Source organism: Paramisgurnus dabryanus, chromosome 19 (assembly GCF_030506205.2).
Source record: "Paramisgurnus dabryanus chromosome 19, PD_genome_1.1, whole genome shotgun sequence".
Taxonomy (NCBI): Eukaryota; Metazoa; Chordata; class Actinopteri; order Cypriniformes; family Cobitidae; genus Paramisgurnus; species Paramisgurnus dabryanus.
The window spans coordinates 35,063,477-35,084,497 of NC_133355.1; the positions used below are offsets into that span (position 1 = coordinate 35,063,477).

Consider the following 21,021-nt stretch of genomic DNA (forward strand, 5'->3'; position numbering starts at 1 on the left):
AACTTTCACCGCCAGGCTCGCATATGTACATGGCGTGTAGGGTTTTTATAAATGTTCGGATCATTAGCTTAATTATTTGCAGAAATTACGATTTAATGTGAAATTAGAGTTATCATGCCCGCTAGTGCGCAGTCACGTGCCCGTGGGGGCGCAGCCACTTACCGGAAGCACAAAGTACATCATACCGGAAGTCCTGAGTGAGGAGCGGTCCTGAATTCAAGTAAGCTATCAAATTAACAAATACATGACAACGAATTCATTATTCCATATATTCGGAATGGGAAGTAAAAGCATCACTGGATGTCAGAGGATATGAGGGAAATGCAGGAAGCGATTGGTTTGCTAGTTTATTGTTATGCTAATGTTGTTTGGGTGCTGTTGTTTTGCAGTTTAACGGGATTTTCTGGTTAGCGTTTTATCTGGTATTAAGGGTTAATATACGCTTCCAAGTTTAAAATGAAACAAATGGAATGTTTGTCATGTGACTTTATTTTACAAATGACGTTTTGTTGGGTAACTCGCGAGCTTGGAATTTGTTCCATAATTTGTTATGATTGACGTGACAGTTATGAGAATCGTTTTGCCCGGAAACAAAACTAAACCAATGTCCTAATACCCAAATGACTATTTATATGACACCTTTGCTTAGTGTGCTAAAGCATTAGCTTGCTCATATAACACCAGGTCTTATAAAGTCTTACATAAAACACTGTCCTCTCCCCAAATTTATACACAGTAGTGTTCAGATATTTACTGTCAATGCAATTTTACCTGTCAGTGTGTGAGTGTGGTGGCTTTTAAAATCGCTATGTATTTATATTGTGAGATGAGTACGCAGTTTGCCACGAGACTGTCATCTCATTGTGTCATTGGGTTTGTGTAATGCTTGTTTAAACGCCAACTCATAGCTTGTATGCAGGGCAGCTTTAAAGTACACACTCGTAGATTAGTACTGTGATCTGGGTTGTTTAACGTCATACCGTTTAATCTGGTTATCTCTCAATCTCTGTACAGCAAAGGTGACATTAAACACTGTTGATACCCTTAAAGGGATTGCTCATACAATAATTTTTTGCTGCTCTGGAAGTCAATGATGCTTTTGTTTCCTGCTTCATTACAAATACCTCTCTGTAGTGTATACAGGTTTATAATTATAACTACATGAGGGTAAGAAAATAAATTAGATTTTTGAGTGAACTATCCCTTTTAAATCATCGAAGTCATCATTGCTGCCATAAATCACAATCTTTTGTTTAATTAACTTACTTAGATTAATTCATTTTTTTTGTGTTCTAAAGTAAAACGAAATGTTTCTCTGTCATCAGCATTTATAGGCACTGACATTAATTTCCTGCTCTAGTTTTCCTGACACATTTATCCAGGGTAAGTGGAATATCCAGCAGTCATGTCGTACGGAAGGGCAGAGCAACGCGTCCCACCAAAAGACTTCAGCGGTCTGATTCAGACATGCAGCTCCAACATTCAGAAGATCACACAGAACAGTAAGTGTTGAGAGAGGGGTTACTAATTATTACTAATATAGCAAAATCAAGAAAAGGATTTAAGTAAAGATGCATTTTGTAAAGGCCACCATGAATAATTCATTTAAATATATACATTATCTATATAATTATTATTATTATTATTATAAAGAGTATATTATACATAATTATAGCCTACTTATTTTTTCTACACTTATAAAGAAGGTGCGCTTAATGAAAAATCTTTAAAATCTGTTTTATGCAAATTGACAACCTTGTGCACGTGGCCGCTCATGTAGAACACTTTAAATTCACTAACACATATATAAGAACATATTAATGTGCATACGCACGTGTTGTGAATTAGGCAGAAAGTGTTCGTGAGAAGTGCAAGTGTGAAAAATGTACACAGTTGTTACTGAATAAATCCCACTGTCATGTATTAACATTTGGATATTAAAGGCCACCTTATTAAAAAAGTGTTTATACATTTTTGGTACAGAAGTAATCCTAATTTGATTTAGGATTAGCAAAATAATTGTGTCCAGACTGTTAATATCTTCATGAGATTCACCCACATTTTCTTTTTATTTATCTGATGTAAGAGATCATAATTCATACTTTGTAGTGGCCGTGTATGATTTAACTTTGGCTTTTCTATATTAGCTGCTCAAATCAAGAGCATGGTGAACCAACTGGGAACCAGACAAGACACTAGTGACCTTCATGAAAGACTGTGAGTGTGTTTTGATCTTGATTTATTTTCTAGCTGTGGCTTTTTTATTCTCAATACATTTGTTTCTGATTTTTAAATTAATTTCTGATTTGTTTACAGTCAGCAGGTGCAACACTACACAAACCAGCTGGCCAAAGAGACCAACAAACACCTGAAAGATCTGGGGGCTCTATCTCTCCCTGTCTCCGTGTCCGAACAGGTGTGTGTGAGTGAGACTATCATAATATATACACATCCACGAGCCATTACATTATGACCACCTCCAGCCTAGACCAATGAGGGCACCCGGCAAACAACATAAGTGCAGTTCATATAAGAACAGTATATACACCCACCCGTGGACCAGCTTTCTGTCAGTGGAGTGTTTGGTGTCAGGATGGTAACAGCTAGCCTGATCCAACCAGACTCTCGTACATTCATTTCATTTGTACAAAGAGTCTGGCCACGCTCCATTACAAAGCGTTACTTCCGTTAAGGAGGGTCCATTGTTGAAGTTTAAAACTATTGGATCTGCCCAGAGTCACTCAGGATCTGCCAAAGCCAATCGCTAACGTGTGGTTGTGACGTATATCATGCACCGAAACCGTCCGGAAACAACAAGTCAGAATAATCAGACAAACAAAACTTAGCAAACCTGGTTCTTGCTCCGGCTTTAACTTCTGTGGGCTCTATCTTACACCCGGCGCAATGCTGCGCAATGCGCGACGCAAGTGTCTTTCGCTAGTTTCCACCCTAATTTTCACGTTTAGCGCCGCGTTGTTTAAATAGCAAATGCATTTGCGCCCCCTTTTGCGCCCATGGGCGTTCTGGTCTGAAAACGAGGTGTGTTCAGGCGCATTGTTGGCGGGTTGCTATTTTGAGGCAACTAAAATAGACTACGCCATTGACCAACAAAAACCTGGTCTAAAGTCTAAAGTCAATGGCGCAATGTGTTTTATGTTATTTAAATAGCGCATTAGTAACATGCGCCTATAAACGGGAGGACAACGCGGGTTTGCTTATCACAAAGTACATGAATGCGCAGCAGCACAAAAATGCTTTTAAATATGAAAGATTAAAGGATTGAATGTAAAAGATTATTATTGAGTCAGGTGGACATAAATGAGGACCGATTATGAGACGTTAGAAGGCACAAAAGAGCTGCTTCACCTGCAGCCTAGTAAATAAATGCTTTGCTTTGAACAAATGCATCTGTTTTTAAATGTTTTTTTTAATGCTACCTCACGGATTTATTGTATATGATGACTCTGTACCTGCGGATATGGTGAGTTGAGAAACATTTTTAAGTAATGCTTAAAAAAAACTCTTTGCTAAAAAAAAACGCTGTCCAAAGTGCTGAAACGTGAGGAGAGCCGTTTGTAAATTCTTTATCTCCTGTTTGTTACAAATAAAGTATTTTTAGAGTACAAACCTTATCTTACATACTTGTAAATTATTTTTTGATGATATTGGATAGCCATACATTTAAAGCAATTACAAGCCTGCATTTTTACTTCCGTGACTAAAAGAAAACGGGTTTTAAAGGTTTTATTAAAAAAATAACAATTTCAATACAAGTGAAAAACAACACAATTATTTAACATTAATCTTAAACTGGGGATCTTCTTCCTCCGCTTAGTTTTTCGGTTTACAAAGTCTGTCATCTAAATAGGATTAGACAAAGCGCCAGCGCAACTTGCTTTTAAAGGGGATGAGAGCTGAGTCTCTCATTGGTTTACTGCACGTTACGCCCAAAATACTCCCATTACAATAGGACCAACCCTTTTCGACCATGCGCTCGGCGCACAAACCATTTTTCCCGTCCTTAAATTAGCGAAAGTGGATTCAGACACGACGTTGCGCTGTGCGCTTTAGACAATGCGCTTAGATCGTTAAAATAGGGCCCTTTATATTCGGCAGTTTTGCAACAACGGACCGAATAGCTTTTCTCACGTCTTTCTCCGCTGCCATTACTGAACTACAACTCAAACTGACGCACGACCTCAACATCATCGTTCTTAGCCACCCCCATCTGTTCGCTGATTGGTCCTGCAGATTTTTGCAGGAGAAAACGAAACTCTATAGAGCAATCCCAGACGTACTGCTGAAGCGAAATGAAAATTAAGCGGAAGCACGTAGGAGGGCGGAGCCAGGCTAGGTAAAAGCTGCCATTTTATCAGATTTGGATTGAGGACAGATTTTGGTGAAACAAGCCTTGGAATTTCAGTCTCAGAAACAGCACGGCTTATAAGTCGTTCATGTGCCACTGTAGTAAGCTGTGTGTTGTCTGCTGTGTGTTGTCTGAAGCTCAATGATGCCAGAGGGGAGTGGTTCACAGCGAATGCAGGGGCATAATGCTACAAATCACCAGCAGATAGGAAAGGGTATCATAGCACATGCAGCCTTCTGCGTATGGGACTGTGTATCTGACGACTCTGCCCGGTACCTATGCTAACTGCACACCATTGCTGACAATGCGTATAAGATCATTGTGATTGGACCGTGGATGAGTGGAAGAAAGAGACCTGGTCTGATAAAATAATCACATTGACCAGGGCTCTGAACCTGTTCAAGGAACGAAAACGAAAACAAAAACAAAATCAATTTTAATTGTTCTGAACAGAAACGTTTATTTAAAATTACCATTAACCGGTTAATAACTTTATTTTATCGTTTTCTTTAATATTGTACTTTATCAGTGACCAATCATGAATTGAACAGTACAACATGTGACTTTGACGCATCAAGCGTGAGTGACTTAGACACATAGCGTGAGTGTAATGCCCGCGCCGCATTCATCGAGTCTCCGGCCCGATAGCATTTGTCTTAAATAACCACCAAGCTACCCATCAAATGTTCAGAGGTATGTTTAAGTTAAAACTTGCTTGGAAATATGAAGATGCAAACTGTAACTCAAAAAAGCCAGGGGACTTATACCACTGTCAATTACTTTTTAGATGAGTCGCCACCAAGAAATTCCTTTTCGTTATTATTTTTCTTACGACAAGCTGTCTTAACAAGTCTGTCTGCAATATTGAAGGATGTGGGGAAGGGGTACAGTAGCCGGGAATCACTGAGGTAACTTACAGAGGCACATTTAACGTAAACATCCAGCAGAGTATGCTGCGGTTTCAACCAGAAAAAGACATTGTTGAAAACGGGTCGTTTTTTTCAGCTGTTTATACTTAAAATTAATGCAGGTATTTCTTTTGTGGTTTTAACAATTAATGAAATGTTGAAGTTTAGTTATATCATGTGTTATGTTATTATTTTTGTGTGAAAATTAGTCTGTATGCATGCATTTGTTAAAGTATAGCCTGAATTAAAATAACGTTATTAACCGGTATTTTTTCTAAGTAAACCGTTTTCGGAACGTAAATGTTCAATGAGGAACGCAAAAACGGAAACGTTAAAATATCGTTTCTGCTCGGAGTGAAACGATTGATAATTTTTTTCGTTTTTATGCCCTGCATTGACGCCGGAGCACTGATGCGCCGATTACCAACAGAGGCTATGGCACCTGAATGCACTGTTGGGTGGACACAGGCCGGGCAATGTTTTCTTAGGACACTTTAGGCCCCGATATCCCAAGTGCACTCATTCATGTCAACTGTTCCCTCCCTGTAATGGCCATTACAAACAGGATAATGTGCCTTGCCATACTGCAAGAATCATGAAGAAATGGTTTGAGGAACATGAATTTTTATTAATGTTTGGCCTCCAAATTCACTCGACTTGAACTGGGAAAAGCATTTGTGCTACATCAAGCACCTGGACATAATGTAATTGCTCATTGATGTATATAATCTATTGTTATATTACAGTGCTTAATATTATATTAATTTTAAATTATAATAAACACCATGTGGCCTTTCAGCAATATTTTTGCACTGTATTGGTCAGAATTTTTGTTGGTACATAATTAATGGTACATAATGCCCTAGTGTTGTTTGTTTTTTTGATTCTGGCTATTTATTTATATAAAAAACTTTTTTTGTTGAAAATTATTTAATAAAAGTTTGAAATGCTAATGGCAGAAGTTTTATATATGTGTGTGTTTTATATGCTCCCTGAATTGTATGAAATTGTAAAGTATTGATTTTCTTTAAACAGAGACAGCAAAAAATCCAGAAGGAACGACTGATGAATGATTTCTCAGCTGCGCTAAACAACTTCCAGGTAGTGCAGCGTCGTGCCGCGGAGAAGGAGAAAGAATCAGTGGCCAGAGCTCGAGCGGGGTCGCGCCTCTCAGTAAGAGACATTTATGGATCCTTTAAGAATAACTTGCTGCAGAATGGCTCTGATTCAAACCATTGGTGTCTGTTGTTTAAATAAGTATCCTAAAGCAGCAATTTGATACGTGCAGAGCTCCTTTTAGGTTTTGGCCAAAGCAAGGTATCATATAAGAACGATTGGGCTGTATTACATAACTCAGAATCCTAAACTATTTGTTTAGTAACCACGGTGATTTCCATTTGAATCCCATTTGGACATTGATTCTAACTTGGGACCTTTTTGTAATATTCCCCCTAGCAGCATTTACATCTGTGAGGCTTAGAATAGTGAAAGCTTATATATTGTTATAAGCACAGTTTGTACCATTGCCTCCCTATGACACATCGGTTTTATTGTTTCCGAATCTTTGTAAGTCGCTTTGGATAAAGGTGTCTGCTAAATGCCTAAATGTAAGGTGGGCAGATCTCTAGATTTTGTAACAGAGCTTATGTGCACTTAATTATATTATGTATATTAAGAGGTTAGTGTAATATTGTTGTACTTATACAGTTCTTAACAAATTCATTAAATCAGCACCCACTGTAAGGTTTGTGTCACAGCTGCCCTAAACCAACAGTATTGACATTTTTTTATATATTTTTCTGTTACGGTTAATCCAGCAGTATGTGTAGGATCTTTAGTCACACTAGTATTTCTAAAGGTAAAATATTGTTATTAAATGTAATGTTTTACACATAGTAAAGCACTTCATTATTTTTAATTAAGATGCCCAGTTATATTTATTAATTTGCAGGCCTTAATAGAAAAGTTTTAATGGTTAAATGTTATGTTATAATGCTAGGAAATTAGAGTCAGGGGACATGACATCTGTTGTGCTTCCTGTTACACGTCTGCATTGGTCCTTCACACATACAGGATGCAAAGATGCTTTCAGACGCAAATCTCACTTCTCCTTTCTCTAAATAGATTAAACTATACATGCATGAATGGTCTTTGAATAGTTTGGTGGCCAGTTTTAAACAGTCGAGATATGCAGATATGTTTGAAAGTCTGCCCAGCATAAGATGGAAATAGAAATAGCCCCATTAGTATAGCAACAGTCTACTAACAACAGATGTAAATGACATGGAAAGAATGCTCAGTATTTAATGTGTTGACCTTATTTACTCATGAATAGGGTTGTAACGGTATGAGATTTCCACGGTATGATAATCGTCTCAGAAACTATCATGGTTTCGCGGTTTGCCGGTATTAAACACATTATTATTATTTTATTATTATTATTATTATTATTATCATCATCATTAGCTACAATGACCCTTAAATTAATAAAAAACAGATAGGGGTTTTCGGTTGAATATTTGGTTTATTATATTAAACTTATTTGGAAAAAAATACTTTCGAAAAAAGTAAACTTTGATTCTTAATCTTTTTTTTATTCTTTTAATTTTATTCTTTCAAATAAAATGATAAAATACTCATTGAAATTCTCTCAGAGCTGCTCTGGATATATTCTCTTTTTTGCAGCCACTCTTCGACCACATTTCTTGCAAACTGGATATCCATATTCAAGGACAACCCCGCGTTCATTTTTCTATATCCAAAGTATTTCCATACTGTAGATTTTAACTTTTTTTCTGGTGGGGGATAGAGAATAGAATTTGTAGTCTCTGACATTTTCTCTGCTGTACATAAAACGAGTGGAGTCTAGCAGTCACGCCGAATGAAGTTGCATGTGCATAGTAGGGCAGGTGAGATCTGCTTTATTTTTTTCCAAAACCGTGTAAAAGCAAATGTTTACGGTATGATAATCGTAAAAGTTAATATCAAGGTATACCGGTATACCGTTACAACCCTACTCATTAATAAATGTCGCTGGTGTTTTGTAAACGGCTTTCTTTTACTGCAGGGGCCCGTTTCAGAAAAGTGGTTAAGTGAAAACTCTGAGTTTGTTAAACCTGAAATGAGGGAAACTTTGAGTTTTCCGTTTCAAAAAGGGAGGTAGCTTAAACCTGAGACAGTGGGGTAAGTCAAGCCTGTTTCAGAAGGAGAGGTAACTTATAATCTGAGTCTGTTTTCAGAGTAACTTACTCTCTGAACCTAACCTGGTTGGGAGAAGGTTTTATCCTGTAAACTCTGAGTTTCTTTAAAGGAGTAGCGGTGTTTAATCTTGTTAGTTGCTTTAGTACATTCATCCATAGCGCACATTTTTATTACATACACTGTAAAATATTTTTTAACTGTCTTTAAATTATAATTAAATTGCCAGTGCAAACCATTTTAACTTACTACTTTATTTTTTTATATATTACACTAAACTTTCAACTATAAAGTTAAAACAGTAAATTGAAATGACTTGTAAAGCAAATATGATATACTTAGGTGCATAGACCGTCCAAGTGACAAAAATGTCATGTACTTTTATAGAGGATCCTGTAGATGATGATGCATTGCATTCATTTGTAGAAGGTTACATTTATGTCGCGATAGGATTTTGAGACCCCGAGTGGGTTTTTGTCATATCCACTTGCATTTATGTGAGCGGAATTATTGTTTTTTGCAGTCATTTTAGATATATAAATATCCTTATATGACTATTAGTCTTTTTGACCTTACTCTTAACTCATCATTATTGTTGGTCTAGTGGGTTAGGGCGCACTCACACTATCCTAACCAAACCGCACTTGGGCACGTTTGACCCCCAAAGCCTGGTTTGTTTGACTAGTGTGATCGCTCTGTTCCGTGCCCGGGCGCGGATTGGTTAATCGCGCCGCGGCCGGGTTGCAGTTAAGGGTTCATCTTATTCAGTACCTACTATACAGTATGCGGCAATATTCGGACGCAGCCTCAGAGTCAACCTACTCAGAGTTGATTGAACTAACTCAGATCAGCTGCTCTGTAACCAAAAACTCAGAGTTTCCTATCTCAGAGTAAATCAACTCAGAGTTCAAGTTTAAACTCAGAGTTGGTTGAACCTCCTTATTGAAACGGGCCCCTGATGTCATAAGGTCCCAACAGGCTATTGGTTAATGTTAATTTTTAGTTTAATAGCCATTTATGAATAGTTTGTTTGTATGTCATGCAGCCGTTCTACACTATTAAACACATCGTACTGATATTACTAATATATATTACTGCTAAATGTTTTGATATGAGTTACAGCAATATTATTCTAACTACGTATTTAACAATAGATTAGTTAAAGATGTGTTACCATCGGAGAGACGTAATCTACCAAAATCTGCCTCAAGAGCTGATAAAATTCTGATTTGGACCCACCAAACCTTTATTTAATTCTGAATAATACCTGAAACACTAAATTTGTTTTGACTGATGTTGCATTGTGACTTTACTGTTTATTTATTTTGTCTATTGAATAATGTTTTTCTTGTTTAATTCTTATGGCAGACTGAAGACGGGGGTCACGATGAGCAGTTGGTGTCCTTTGATAAGTATGTATCAGATAACTGTTCATAGGTACTTGTTTTTTTAATTCAGTGCTTTGAGTTGTTATGTCTGTGTTTGTGCAGTAATGATGATTGGGGTAAGACCACCATACAGACTGAAGATGTTTCTATAACAGAGGAAGATCTGGAGCTCATTAAAGAAAGAGAAACAGCCATTCGACAACTTGAGGTTAGCTTTAACTCTCCTTCTACACCTCCTGTTGTTTAATTGTAGTCTATATAAGTGAAGTTAATAAAAGGAATTTGACTAACATCGGGTAGAGCATCCCACATTAGATGTCTGTGAGCATATTCAGAAGTCATGTTGAACTAAAAAAAATATATATATCATTTATCAAATTTTACAAGCGGTGACAAATGTATCTTTAACTGCGTGTTCACATCAGACACGAATTAAGCAAATAGATTGCGCTATGCATTTGTGGATGAAATTCGCGCCATTAACGGGTGAAATGTGCGTCATTCACGGCTGAAATTCAGATGCAAATACAAGCATTTCACCTGTTAATGGCGCAAATGATGCGAATTTCACCCACAAATGAATAGCGCAATTTATTTGCTTCAATCGCGTCCGATGTATTTACCTCCTCACTCACTTTCTTTCAAGCAAGATTCGTTTTATACCCATTTCTATGAAAATAAAGACGTCTGCACACTTAAATTTCCAAGCTTTCGGTCAAAAGACCATCTTCAGGGTATACCCGTTTCTATAAAGTACAAAGATGTGTCGTACAGCTCCGGGTGTCCACATACACATTGTTTTGTATTTTTTGCCTCTGCATGCTACGTCGTAATCACGTCACTACTAAAGCAAGCTCCTGATTGGTTAACACTAGGGATGCACCGATACCACTTTTTTTGGAATATGAGTACGAGTACTTGCATTTCAGTACTTGCCGATACCGATACTGAGTACTTAATAAAAAAAAACATGATTTAAATTTACAGGTAACAGCTTTAGTCATATAATTTAACAAAAAATCAAAGGACTAGTTTTCCAGTTTGTTGTAAACTCTGCCTCTTTGGACAACACAAGAGGCATTAACCCCTTACACGCCGCTCAAACATAGACATTTCTCAGACCGTGGTATTGATTCCAGGTATCGGGGGACTTTTAACGAGTACGAGTACTTTTGAAAATGTGGTATCGGTATCGGTGCATCCCTAGTTAACACGGTGTGAATATCTACCAAAGTTTAGATTTTTCAACTTGTGTCAAACGCCTGAAACATTGAAATTGGTGCAAATCGCGCCACAGGAAGTCTGTAGCTTATTTGCATTGACTTAACATTTAAATCACTCGCGCTTAAAGGAACATTATGGAAGAAATGTATATCAATTAATCATAAAATTGCATTGATATGTCACTAGACATTAAGAAATCACGTTCCCATACTTGTATCACTCACAACAGTGGTCCGGCCAGGATATTGTCATTTAAAAAGTGGAGTTGCAGCCCTCAACTGATGTTTATGTTGTCATGTTGTGTATTGGCCACCAGTTGTGTGATTGCAGTACCAGTTTTGGCCACAATCCTACATACTGTTCCTTTAACGCTTCATTCGCATCTGGTGTGAACCATGAGATGTATTTACGATGCATACTGCTAGCAGCTGATCTATGTCATCTGACAGCATGAGATGTATGTTCATTCCAGGTGTAAGCTGATTGTGGTTACATACAATGAAAAAAAAATAGTTTTATGATAAATGAATCATTTGTGCAGTTTCTGAATTTCTCTGTTGTGTCATTGCAGTCTGACATTTTGGATGTGAATCAGATTTTTAAGGACCTTGCAGTAATGATCCACGACCAGGGTGAAATGATAGGTAAATGCAGTCTGTTCATAAGGATTGATTGAACTCAAACGTGACTCATCTCAATCATGTAATCAATTAATGTCTTTCACATTAGTGATGGAAACTTTTAAGAACTTTAAGCATGGTTGTGTTCTCCCAAGTGATTGTTTTGTCTAAAACAGCTTGTAACGTTCCTCTGAAAATGCTTGTATTTGCAGACAGCATAGAGGCTAATGTGGAGAGTGCAGAGGTGCATGTGGAAAGAGGAGCGGAGCAACTCCAGAGAGCTGCACATTACCAGGTGACAAATTTACCAAACACACACACACACACACACACACACACCAGAGCAGGTATATCAGCCCTTATCCAGCAGCATCACAACCCAGGAATAGTTTTAAAATAATGTGTGATTCTCCAAAATGCTGCATTGAATCACCTGCTATTATTCAGGTGTCTGTGTTTCCCATCACAGCAGCCTCGTCTCTTTGTAAGGCATCTATGATTGGAAACGAAAGTTTCAAACAATTCTTGTAGATCTTTCATGTATTAAACATTACAGTTTGTGTGGTTCTGTGTATATGAACCAGGTTTTGAGTCTTGAACAGAAAGTCACTTTTATAAAAAGCAAGCTGAGTGCACAGTTTTATCTGTATCTTTATCTCTTTTCTTCTTGGCAAAAGGACAGCTCTGGAAAAAAGAAGAAAAATAGAAATTACAATTGACTTCTTTATAGAACGTTTATTATTGGCTGTTTTTAGATCAAACAATAAGTCTGTGGCATATATTTAGGCTATTATTATATCATAAATTGTCAGAAATGTAAAACTGTATAATAAACATGCTATTTAATAAAGCAAAATATTTTCTATCTTTTTGTAGCAAAAGTCCCGTAAGAAGATGTGCATCCTGGCAGTGGTCATTTCTGTAGTGATCTTCATCATTGGCATAATGATCTGGCAACTCTCCAAGTAAAGTTCCTGTCTCTACCGTCCCTTCTTTCTTTATTTCCTTATTTATATCTTCTCTTTTCTCGCTCACAAACTCCGTGCCATCCATGTGGAGAGAGAGATCAAAGGCCGTAGCAGCACCTGTAGATTTGTCTGTGTACATTTGCAGAGTTGGTTGCTTGATGAATTGAGTAAACTGAATGTAACATTCCTGATCCTCTTTTCTCTGGACCATTATGACGAAGATAATGAAGGATGAGCTTGCAAGTGAAGTGGGAAAAAAGAACTAAGTAATCCAAGACTTTATTATGATTTTTGTGATATATTTCTAGCACTAACACTACTTTACATTTCTAAACTAAAGCAGGATATTTCATTTTGACAAGGACATTGTTGCAAAATAAGATGTTCATTTTGATAGTTGAACGTTTTTCTTTGTTATATCAATTTGGCTTTTTGCAGGAGTTTTAGATGTTGAAAATACTTTTCCACTCCAGGAAGTTAAAGACAGATTGCTTAGATGAGCCGCAAAATCATTGTCGCCGATTTGGAAACATGTTAATAACTTCGTAAAACTGCAAGTATGACGCAGCAGTGATACCTAATGCTCGATCGCGAATCTCTCAACTTCAATACTGTCTGTCTATAGCGTGCATGGTGTTAACTCATAGTTTTATGATATGTCTAATATATGGTGATCAAATAGCTGTAAATGTGTTGTATAAGAACTTGTAATCAATATTATGGCTGAAACAGATTTGTATATGACAACATGAAAATTCTGCACATTATATTAAAGTTATGTAAAAAAGCTCCAAACTTTTAAGATATCCAAAAATGATTGTCCTTTTCTTTTTAATAATTGTTTTTTATGTTGTCTATTATACTTGAGTATTGAGTAAAGAACCACATCTGAACTTCTGTCTGTGAGTATGAATTTTCTAAGCAGTTGTAAAATGAAGAATTAATAAGACTGATTAGAATAGGTTATTCATTAATGAAATATATATACATGTACACACACACACGCACACACACACACACACACACACACACACACACACACATATATATACATATATATATACACACACACACACACACACAAGACAACATTTGAAGTGGATCAAAAAAGTTTATTAAAGTTGTCCTAAGACAAGAACGGTTATTGTTCAAGGTTTTGATCCACTTCAAATGCTAGTATTTTATTTTATAGATATAGATATATGTAGAGATAAAGATATAATATGCTATAAAATGCAATAATTATTTTGCATGCTAGATGGTAAAACAGGGAAAACCATCGAACACACTTTGTTAAACACCAAAAAGTCTCAACAGCAGAGGTCAGTGTGAAGCTAATTTTTGAGAGAGGTTTTTTATATTGTCTCTCCTATCATGCATGTCTCTTGCATACTTATGAAAGAGAGAGATCGTCTGTTTTTGTGCTATGCTTGCTTACATTTAGAAAGGGTCCTTTCATTGGTTTGAATTAGTACCGTCTTTATAGAAAATGAGATTTATTGAGCAATGGTTCTCAAACATTTGTGTTTTGTACGGTGCATCCCTTGCGCCCCACCCATAAAAAAGTTTGACGTGAAAGATTCTGGAACTTAAATTTTTATTAAACAGAACATATTAAATTATACAGCATATTGCTGTTGTTTGGTAGCCTTATTTTTCTAAGGTTTAATTATACAGAATTTATGATAAATTAATGTATTTTAAAAACAGTCATAGAACTGGGCCCCTTGCCATCATTTCGTGGCTACGGCCCCCAGTTTGAGAATCATTGTTATAGAGAACCTAATCCCTATCCAACACAGATCAGTCTTGGTTTGAGCCTGGAGAAGTAATGTCTCTTCTTTACGCTTTTAACATTTAGAATTAAGAACAGATGAATCTACCCAAATATGGCTGTGCCATTTAACAAAATGTCTAACCTTTAATGCTTCTCAACGTCTGACTAAGCCAGTGATCCCGGGCCTATGACTGAACCAGAGATTGTGATGAATGTGTTGCTCACATTTTGTGGTGGAGCAGTCAGTGTTTGATGCCAGGAGCGTCTTGCCCTTTGCAGTCAAATGACTTCTGGTTACAAAAAAACTCTTTAATCTCCTTTCATAAATGCAACTGATACCATTATCTTGCTCTTAGTATATTGGCCTTGAGTAATGATGTTTGTGAAAAATTCTCATTACTTTGCAGACTATCAATGTCCAGTGTGCTTATGTTGGATGAACTGTTACGGTGAAGAGCATTGCCAGATGTTGGTGATTGCCAAAGTATTCATGGTCTTGCCGTGTAACGTTAGCGATTAAAAACAATGTAAAGCTTTTAGATGAATCTTGGGGCTGTTAAAAGATGATATGACAGGGGAAATTTCTGGCTTGGCTACACAGTGTTGTCTGCCACTTATCTTATTTAACCTTGTCTGAGATTTCCCAACAGTGCTGCTCATGTCCCTCATTTTACATTCCCCATAGCTGGGCAGGATCTTCAGACGAATCCTGGAAATGGCATGAGATCCATCGGGCTGTATAACGGTTATGGATATAATTCAAGACTTTGATATTTACTTTTCCTAATGATCATCTGTTGCTTAATCTGACTCCAAACCTCCAGCTAAGCTGTCTCTGTAGGCCCAGGGTGCTGGCTTGTTTGATCTCTTTCAGTCACTGTCTCATCTTTATTTGAAGTTCAGGGCCTGTATTCATAAAAAAATCTCGGTGCAGAGAGTTGCTCCTAGTGAAAAATGTAAAAAAATTCTAAGAAATGTGGGTGTTCCCCTGAAGATCAAAGAAAAGATCCTAGTAAAGAAAAGAGAGCTCTTAACCCTCTTGTGTTGTTGGGGACGTTTTCATCCACTATGTTTTTTTTTTGTCTTAATTTGGCCAACTTTCTCTGTGTTTCAATGATTTTTGGTAACAAATCGTATATTGGCACATATTTTGGGAAGATGCTTTGAAATTTTTCAAAAACTCAATACACTGTGGGCAAATTTACTACCCTTTCGTGTTGTTTGTGGATTAAATCATCCACTAAATTTAACTGCTGTAAAAAATGTATCTGATTTGTGATCTGTCAATCTACCTCAGTCCTGATCAAAACTACCAAATGATTAAAAAGTTCATGATTTTAACTTTTAACATGCCAAGTTCATAAGAGATGTCACTGATTTGGGAAGAACACACACAAAATGACAGATTTTCAATATAAAAAGTGATTGTGGACTGAATTTTTTTCACCTTTTTTACAGTCAAAGATTAGTAAAAAAAAATTGGCTTTAATGCATTTTTAGTTTTGTGTGCAGCATCAGATTGTATTTTCTTCTCCCTAATTAGTTGTTTGTGGCTGTTTTTGCCACATTGACTTCCATTATAACAACATTTTTTGTTTGCAGAGCCATGACATCATATAATTATGCATTCTTGGTGGTTGGTGGTTTTTCCTTTTGCAATGAGGTAAAATTTGTCATTTTTACTTTTGATCACCATTCGGTCCATCAACCCTTTAGAAGGATTGTGCAAAAACATAAAAGCAGTTATGACAGAGATGCTCCAAAATGTGTGAGGTATTTCATTCACTGAAGAGACGTGGTAGGTTTGAGAGTTTGTGTCGGTCCCCACCATTTGCCTGCTGATAGGAGAGAGGTGTCCGCTTGGACGGGCCCTGTGTTGCAACTTGCGCTGGTGTTTGAGAGGGGCACGTTGGAAGAAAACACTTAATATATTTAGCGGTTGCTTTCATATTCCGGTCTCAGCTATTGCCTGTACATTTGATGCTTTATTTTTAAGGCATGTACTGAATTTTGTCTTTTAATATCAATGTCTGCGTAATGCAGTGTCTTTATAATGTTTTACTATTAGAGAACACTTAACACGAAATTGTTGCCTTTATATTCTATGCCTATCTGCCTGCATTTACATAGTAGCCTACGCCTGCATTTTGTCATAAATTTATTATGATGTGTAAACGACAGAAACGACATGTGTAAACGACACTTGCGCTGGTGTTTGAGAGGGGCAAGAGGAGACTGATCCCACGACGGCACAGTATTTCAGGCATATGAATGATCACATCACGCGTTGTTCATACAAAATTAAGAAACGCGAATGTTAAAGTGATTTTCAGTCGCGTTTCAAACGCAATATTCAATATGCTTGTGGGCATCAGTGAATGTGCGTGTGTTTCCTTATCGTGCACAAACCTCGTCGACATCAAGCTCAATGATCTATCAGTGTACTGGATTATTTCACATGCACACCCTATCGTGTCTCACTGTCTGTTCCCAGACCTGTTAAAGATGCGGTTTCTGTAATGTATGCAAGAATCCCAAACGGATGTTTATAACGTGATGTTAAAGAATATGCATGCTTATCCTGTAAATACATACACTGTAAAAAGATTCCGTAGAATTTACAGTATTACTGGCAGCTGGATGCCAGTAACTTACTGTAGATTTAAATTTATGTTAATTACCTGCAACAGTTTGTTCAAAGTTAAATGAAAATTAAACATTAGCAAGTCTGTATCTTTACAGAATAAAACTAAAATAACAGCCTCAAGCAAAGCATTCTGGGAAACAAAATCTGAAGGAAAAACACAGAAAAAGGTTGATGAGGATTTTTGGTTCCCAGAATGCTTTGCATGAGGCTGCTATTTTATATTTTTATTCTGTAAGACAAAGACTTGTTAATGTTTAATGTTCATTTAACTTTGAACAAACTGTTGTCAGTAAATAACATAAATTTAAATTTACAGTAAGTTACTGGCATCCAGCTGCCAGTAATACTGTAATTTCTACGGAATCTTTTTACAGTGTACAGAAACAGTGATATTAAATTACTTAAACTGTGATTTTTGCCATTTCGCCTCCCTCTCTCAACATTCATTTCACTTGCACTACACTCAAAATCACGTCCACGCTCTTCCCTTGCATGTCATTTTGTAAGAGCAAAAGATGTGACTGTTGTGGCCTCAGAACACGTGTATACACAACTGTAGCATTGCCGCTCTGTGCTCCATTGCTATGGCTCCCTCCTCATTAACATATTAGACACAGAAATGTAGAAATAAATAAGTGTGGAAAAAATACATGTGGAAATAAATAAATGTATAAATAAATAAACATGGAAATAAATAAATGTAGAAATAAATAAATGTAAAAAATATAATTAAATGTTCACATAAATACATAAATAAATACATAAATGTGGAAATTAATAAAAGAATACATAAAAATGTATAATTAAATACAGAAATAAATAAATGTTTTAAAAATATTTTTATACAAAAATAAAGAAATCAAAGTTGCAATACTCATGTATGTTTTGTTTTTTATATTTTTCTGCATATTTATTTTTGTATTTATTTATGTTTGTTTGTTTTATATATTTCTTTGTACATGTGTTTATTTATTTATTTATAATTTTTGCACTCTAATGCTGAGTTGACACCAAACTCGGTTTGGGCGTCAAAATCGCGTCTACCGCGCGTGGTTTGCCGCTTGAACAATTTGGATGCATTCGCGCGTGTAGAGCGGAGTAGACGCGCGGAAAAACCAAGCATTTGACGCGCGTCAGAGGCAAACTCCGATTCTTGTGGGAGGGGCAAGTGCTATGCGGTTGTCTGTTTGCAAAATGACTGATGTTGATTGTGCATTTATCGAGAGAGTTACCAGTTTGTATTTGGTAACCTTACTATGGGGAAAATAAACGACACGGGTCGATAAACGTCACGTTACTCAAAAGTGAAGTGTGTATTACAATCACCAGGTTGCCCAATGTCCTCACTGACACTCTTCCAAGCGAGGTCCTTTTTATTCCTGTCCTCTATAGAAATAAGAACTTGTGTCGTATAGCTCCGGGGGCCCGTTCTTCGTACGTCGCTAACTCAGTTAGCTGGATTTGATTGTTGATGATTTGGCATGATCTTGGATTATTTGGTTCTTCGAAGCTCATTCTAGACTTGCTGTCATAGCAACAGGTCCATAAGCTCAAACCTGCTCAGGAGCAGGCTTATTTCATGTAAACAAGATTAGTTTGTACCTATTTAAGCGGATGTGATACAGAAAGTCTGAGGCAGTCGCGTATTCTCCATTATACGAGCGCAATCTGCGTAAGATGCATGATTAATATAAAGAGCTTTTCAAATTCAACACATAATAAAAAAGATATATTAATTAAATCTTTTAGTGATGTTATTTAAAAAATATATAATATAACAAATATATTTGTTCTGTACTTGTGCGACTTGTTTTTGTGTAACAGTTGTTTGATTATTATTCTTAAACGAATGACAAGACAAACATGCTGATCACATTCATTTTAAATTTGTTTGAATTAATCATACCCAGCACTAATAGATGTTATGTACAATAAAGACTATTACTCAGTGTAAAATAATTTTCATTTGAATAAACTAATCTCCCATTTTAGTTTTTTCTTTAGATTGTCAATTAGCTTACAAAGTCATGCATGAAAGGGTTTTCGTTTAGTAATTTCTATCTGTTCTATCTTTAAAACGTTGTCTACAAATATGTTACCCTGTCCCCGTTCTGTGACAAAAATGACCAAAATAACCAAATAATTTTTTTGCACATATTTTCACATATCTTTATCTTCTTTACTACACTTTTCGATGCAGACTCAGCAGATGCAGGACTTTCAGTTAACGTGGAATACTGCTAATATAGTCAGAAATCAGTTAAGAATAATGCAATTTAAGTAAACTTATTTAACCACTTGCATATAGTTTCTCTAAAGGACTGTCATCTGAGAGGATTTCTTTGTCATGTGCATTGCTATCAGAAACGATTGCATTTTATAATCTTTTGATGTAGAATAACATTACCATTCCCTTACTGCACATCATACTTTATTTACCACATTCTTGGAAACTGCTAAAAGTGTTGGTGTATTATCTACAACTGCACAAAAGAGAGGAAAACACAATCTTATAATAAACTACAATTCGAATTGTATTTATCAGGAATTAAATTGTTGCATTGGCTGTGGGTTTAAGAAAGAGCAACTGCTCCAGAGATGATCTGCACAATCAATCAGTTTAGAGACATCACTCCTGCCAGCATATTACATGAAGATGCAGGACCACCACCTGTTTTTATTCTGCTTTTTATGTTGCTGTTTCAAACAGATAAAACAGGATTTTAACTGTTTTTAAAATAGATTTAAAGTACTTTAGGAGCATCAAATTTTAATTACAATCATTAATTTCAATCTTTGACAAGCATAAAGATATCAAGATTATATTTTTACAGAAAATTTTACATTATTTTTGGTGATTTATGTAAAGTAGCTTTAACTGGGTTTTTAATTTCAGTGTCATAAAAAGTTCACAACCTTTCATCAGTAGCTCTCAGCCTGCAGGGGTTAAAAAATGGGCGTGTTCTTGGCCATTGTAACAACTGGCCAATCACAGCGTTGCTGATCAGTGTTTCTACTATCGATATGTATTGCCTTTTCTTGCAGTGCACGAACGCACAGTGATCTCAGATAGTTCAATCCTGCCATACTAATCATCAACAGCAGTGGTGTTCAAAGAACCAAATAAGCGAGATCATAATTAGTGAGATCTAAATATCTTAGATGTCTCATTTGATCTCGGATGTATTAAGCAACGTACGAAGAACGGGCCCCCGGTGTCTGCTTATGGACAATATCAAGCCTTGGTTGAGTGAGTGACTCCGGGCGGGGCTGCCACCACAGCAGCAAGCAGGCTCCTGATTGGTTAACGCGGCGCGAAATTCCGCCAAAGTTCAAATTCGCGTGAACCGCTAGATGCACAAAAAGCACCATTCGCGCTTACCGCGCGTACCGCGCACAACGCTCAATTCGCGCCTTTCGCCCGAGCTTCACGCGCGAAAGAGGCGGAAACGCCTCTTCCGCGCCGAACGCCTCTTCCGCGCCGCGGGACCTCCTGACGCGCGTCAACGCGTCTTCACATTGACTTAACATTGAAAACACTCGCGCCTTACCGCGGTTGGTGTAAATGCAGCATTAGTCCTCCATTCTTACAAGCACCTCTTTTGCACCCTCAATGCATGATGAATGTGGATTTCAACATGGTCTATGCTACATGAGTAGTATCATATAGTATTTATAGCTGAGTGTGGCATTTGGAATGAGATCTTGGATATGCATGTTTATCTTAATTCATCTTTGGTGTAGGGGTAAATCTTTAAGCAGATTCTACACAGGAACCTAAACTTCTGCTTTATGGTAATGTCAAGTGATGATGCAACACTGCTGTTCTGTGGCATTCCAATCCCAACATTTGGTTATGGTTACACTTTACTAATAAAATCTAGCCTGACCCAATTTCTGCAAGTTATGGAGTAGTATATAACCC

At 36.8% G+C, this 21,021-nt stretch overlaps 1 protein-coding gene across 3 annotated transcripts; it reads left to right on the plus strand.

Annotated features, from left to right (window-relative positions):
- The first annotated feature begins 95 nt into the window (after positions 1–95).
- Positions 96–13,565, plus strand: stx12 (syntaxin 12). Of its 3 annotated transcripts, none has more exons than XM_065290811.1 (10): positions 96–220; positions 1,361–1,502; positions 2,148–2,217; positions 2,317–2,422; positions 6,310–6,447; positions 9,841–9,884; positions 9,963–10,068; positions 11,656–11,728; positions 11,917–11,999; positions 12,581–13,565. In XM_065290811.1, exons 2-10 carry the CDS (start codon positions 1,406–1,408, stop codon positions 12,671–12,673), a joined length of 810 nt encoding a protein of 269 aa, XP_065146883.1. In that variant the 5' UTR covers positions 96–220; positions 1,361–1,405; the 3' UTR covers positions 12,674–13,565. The 3 variants fall into 3 exon arrangements, with proteins under 3 accessions (XP_065146883.1, XP_065146886.1, XP_065146885.1); XM_065290814.1 differs by having other exon boundaries at positions 2,317–2,416; XM_065290813.1 differs by having other exon boundaries at positions 158–220; positions 1,326–1,502.
- The last annotated feature ends 7,456 nt before the right edge of the window (positions 13,566–21,021 follow it).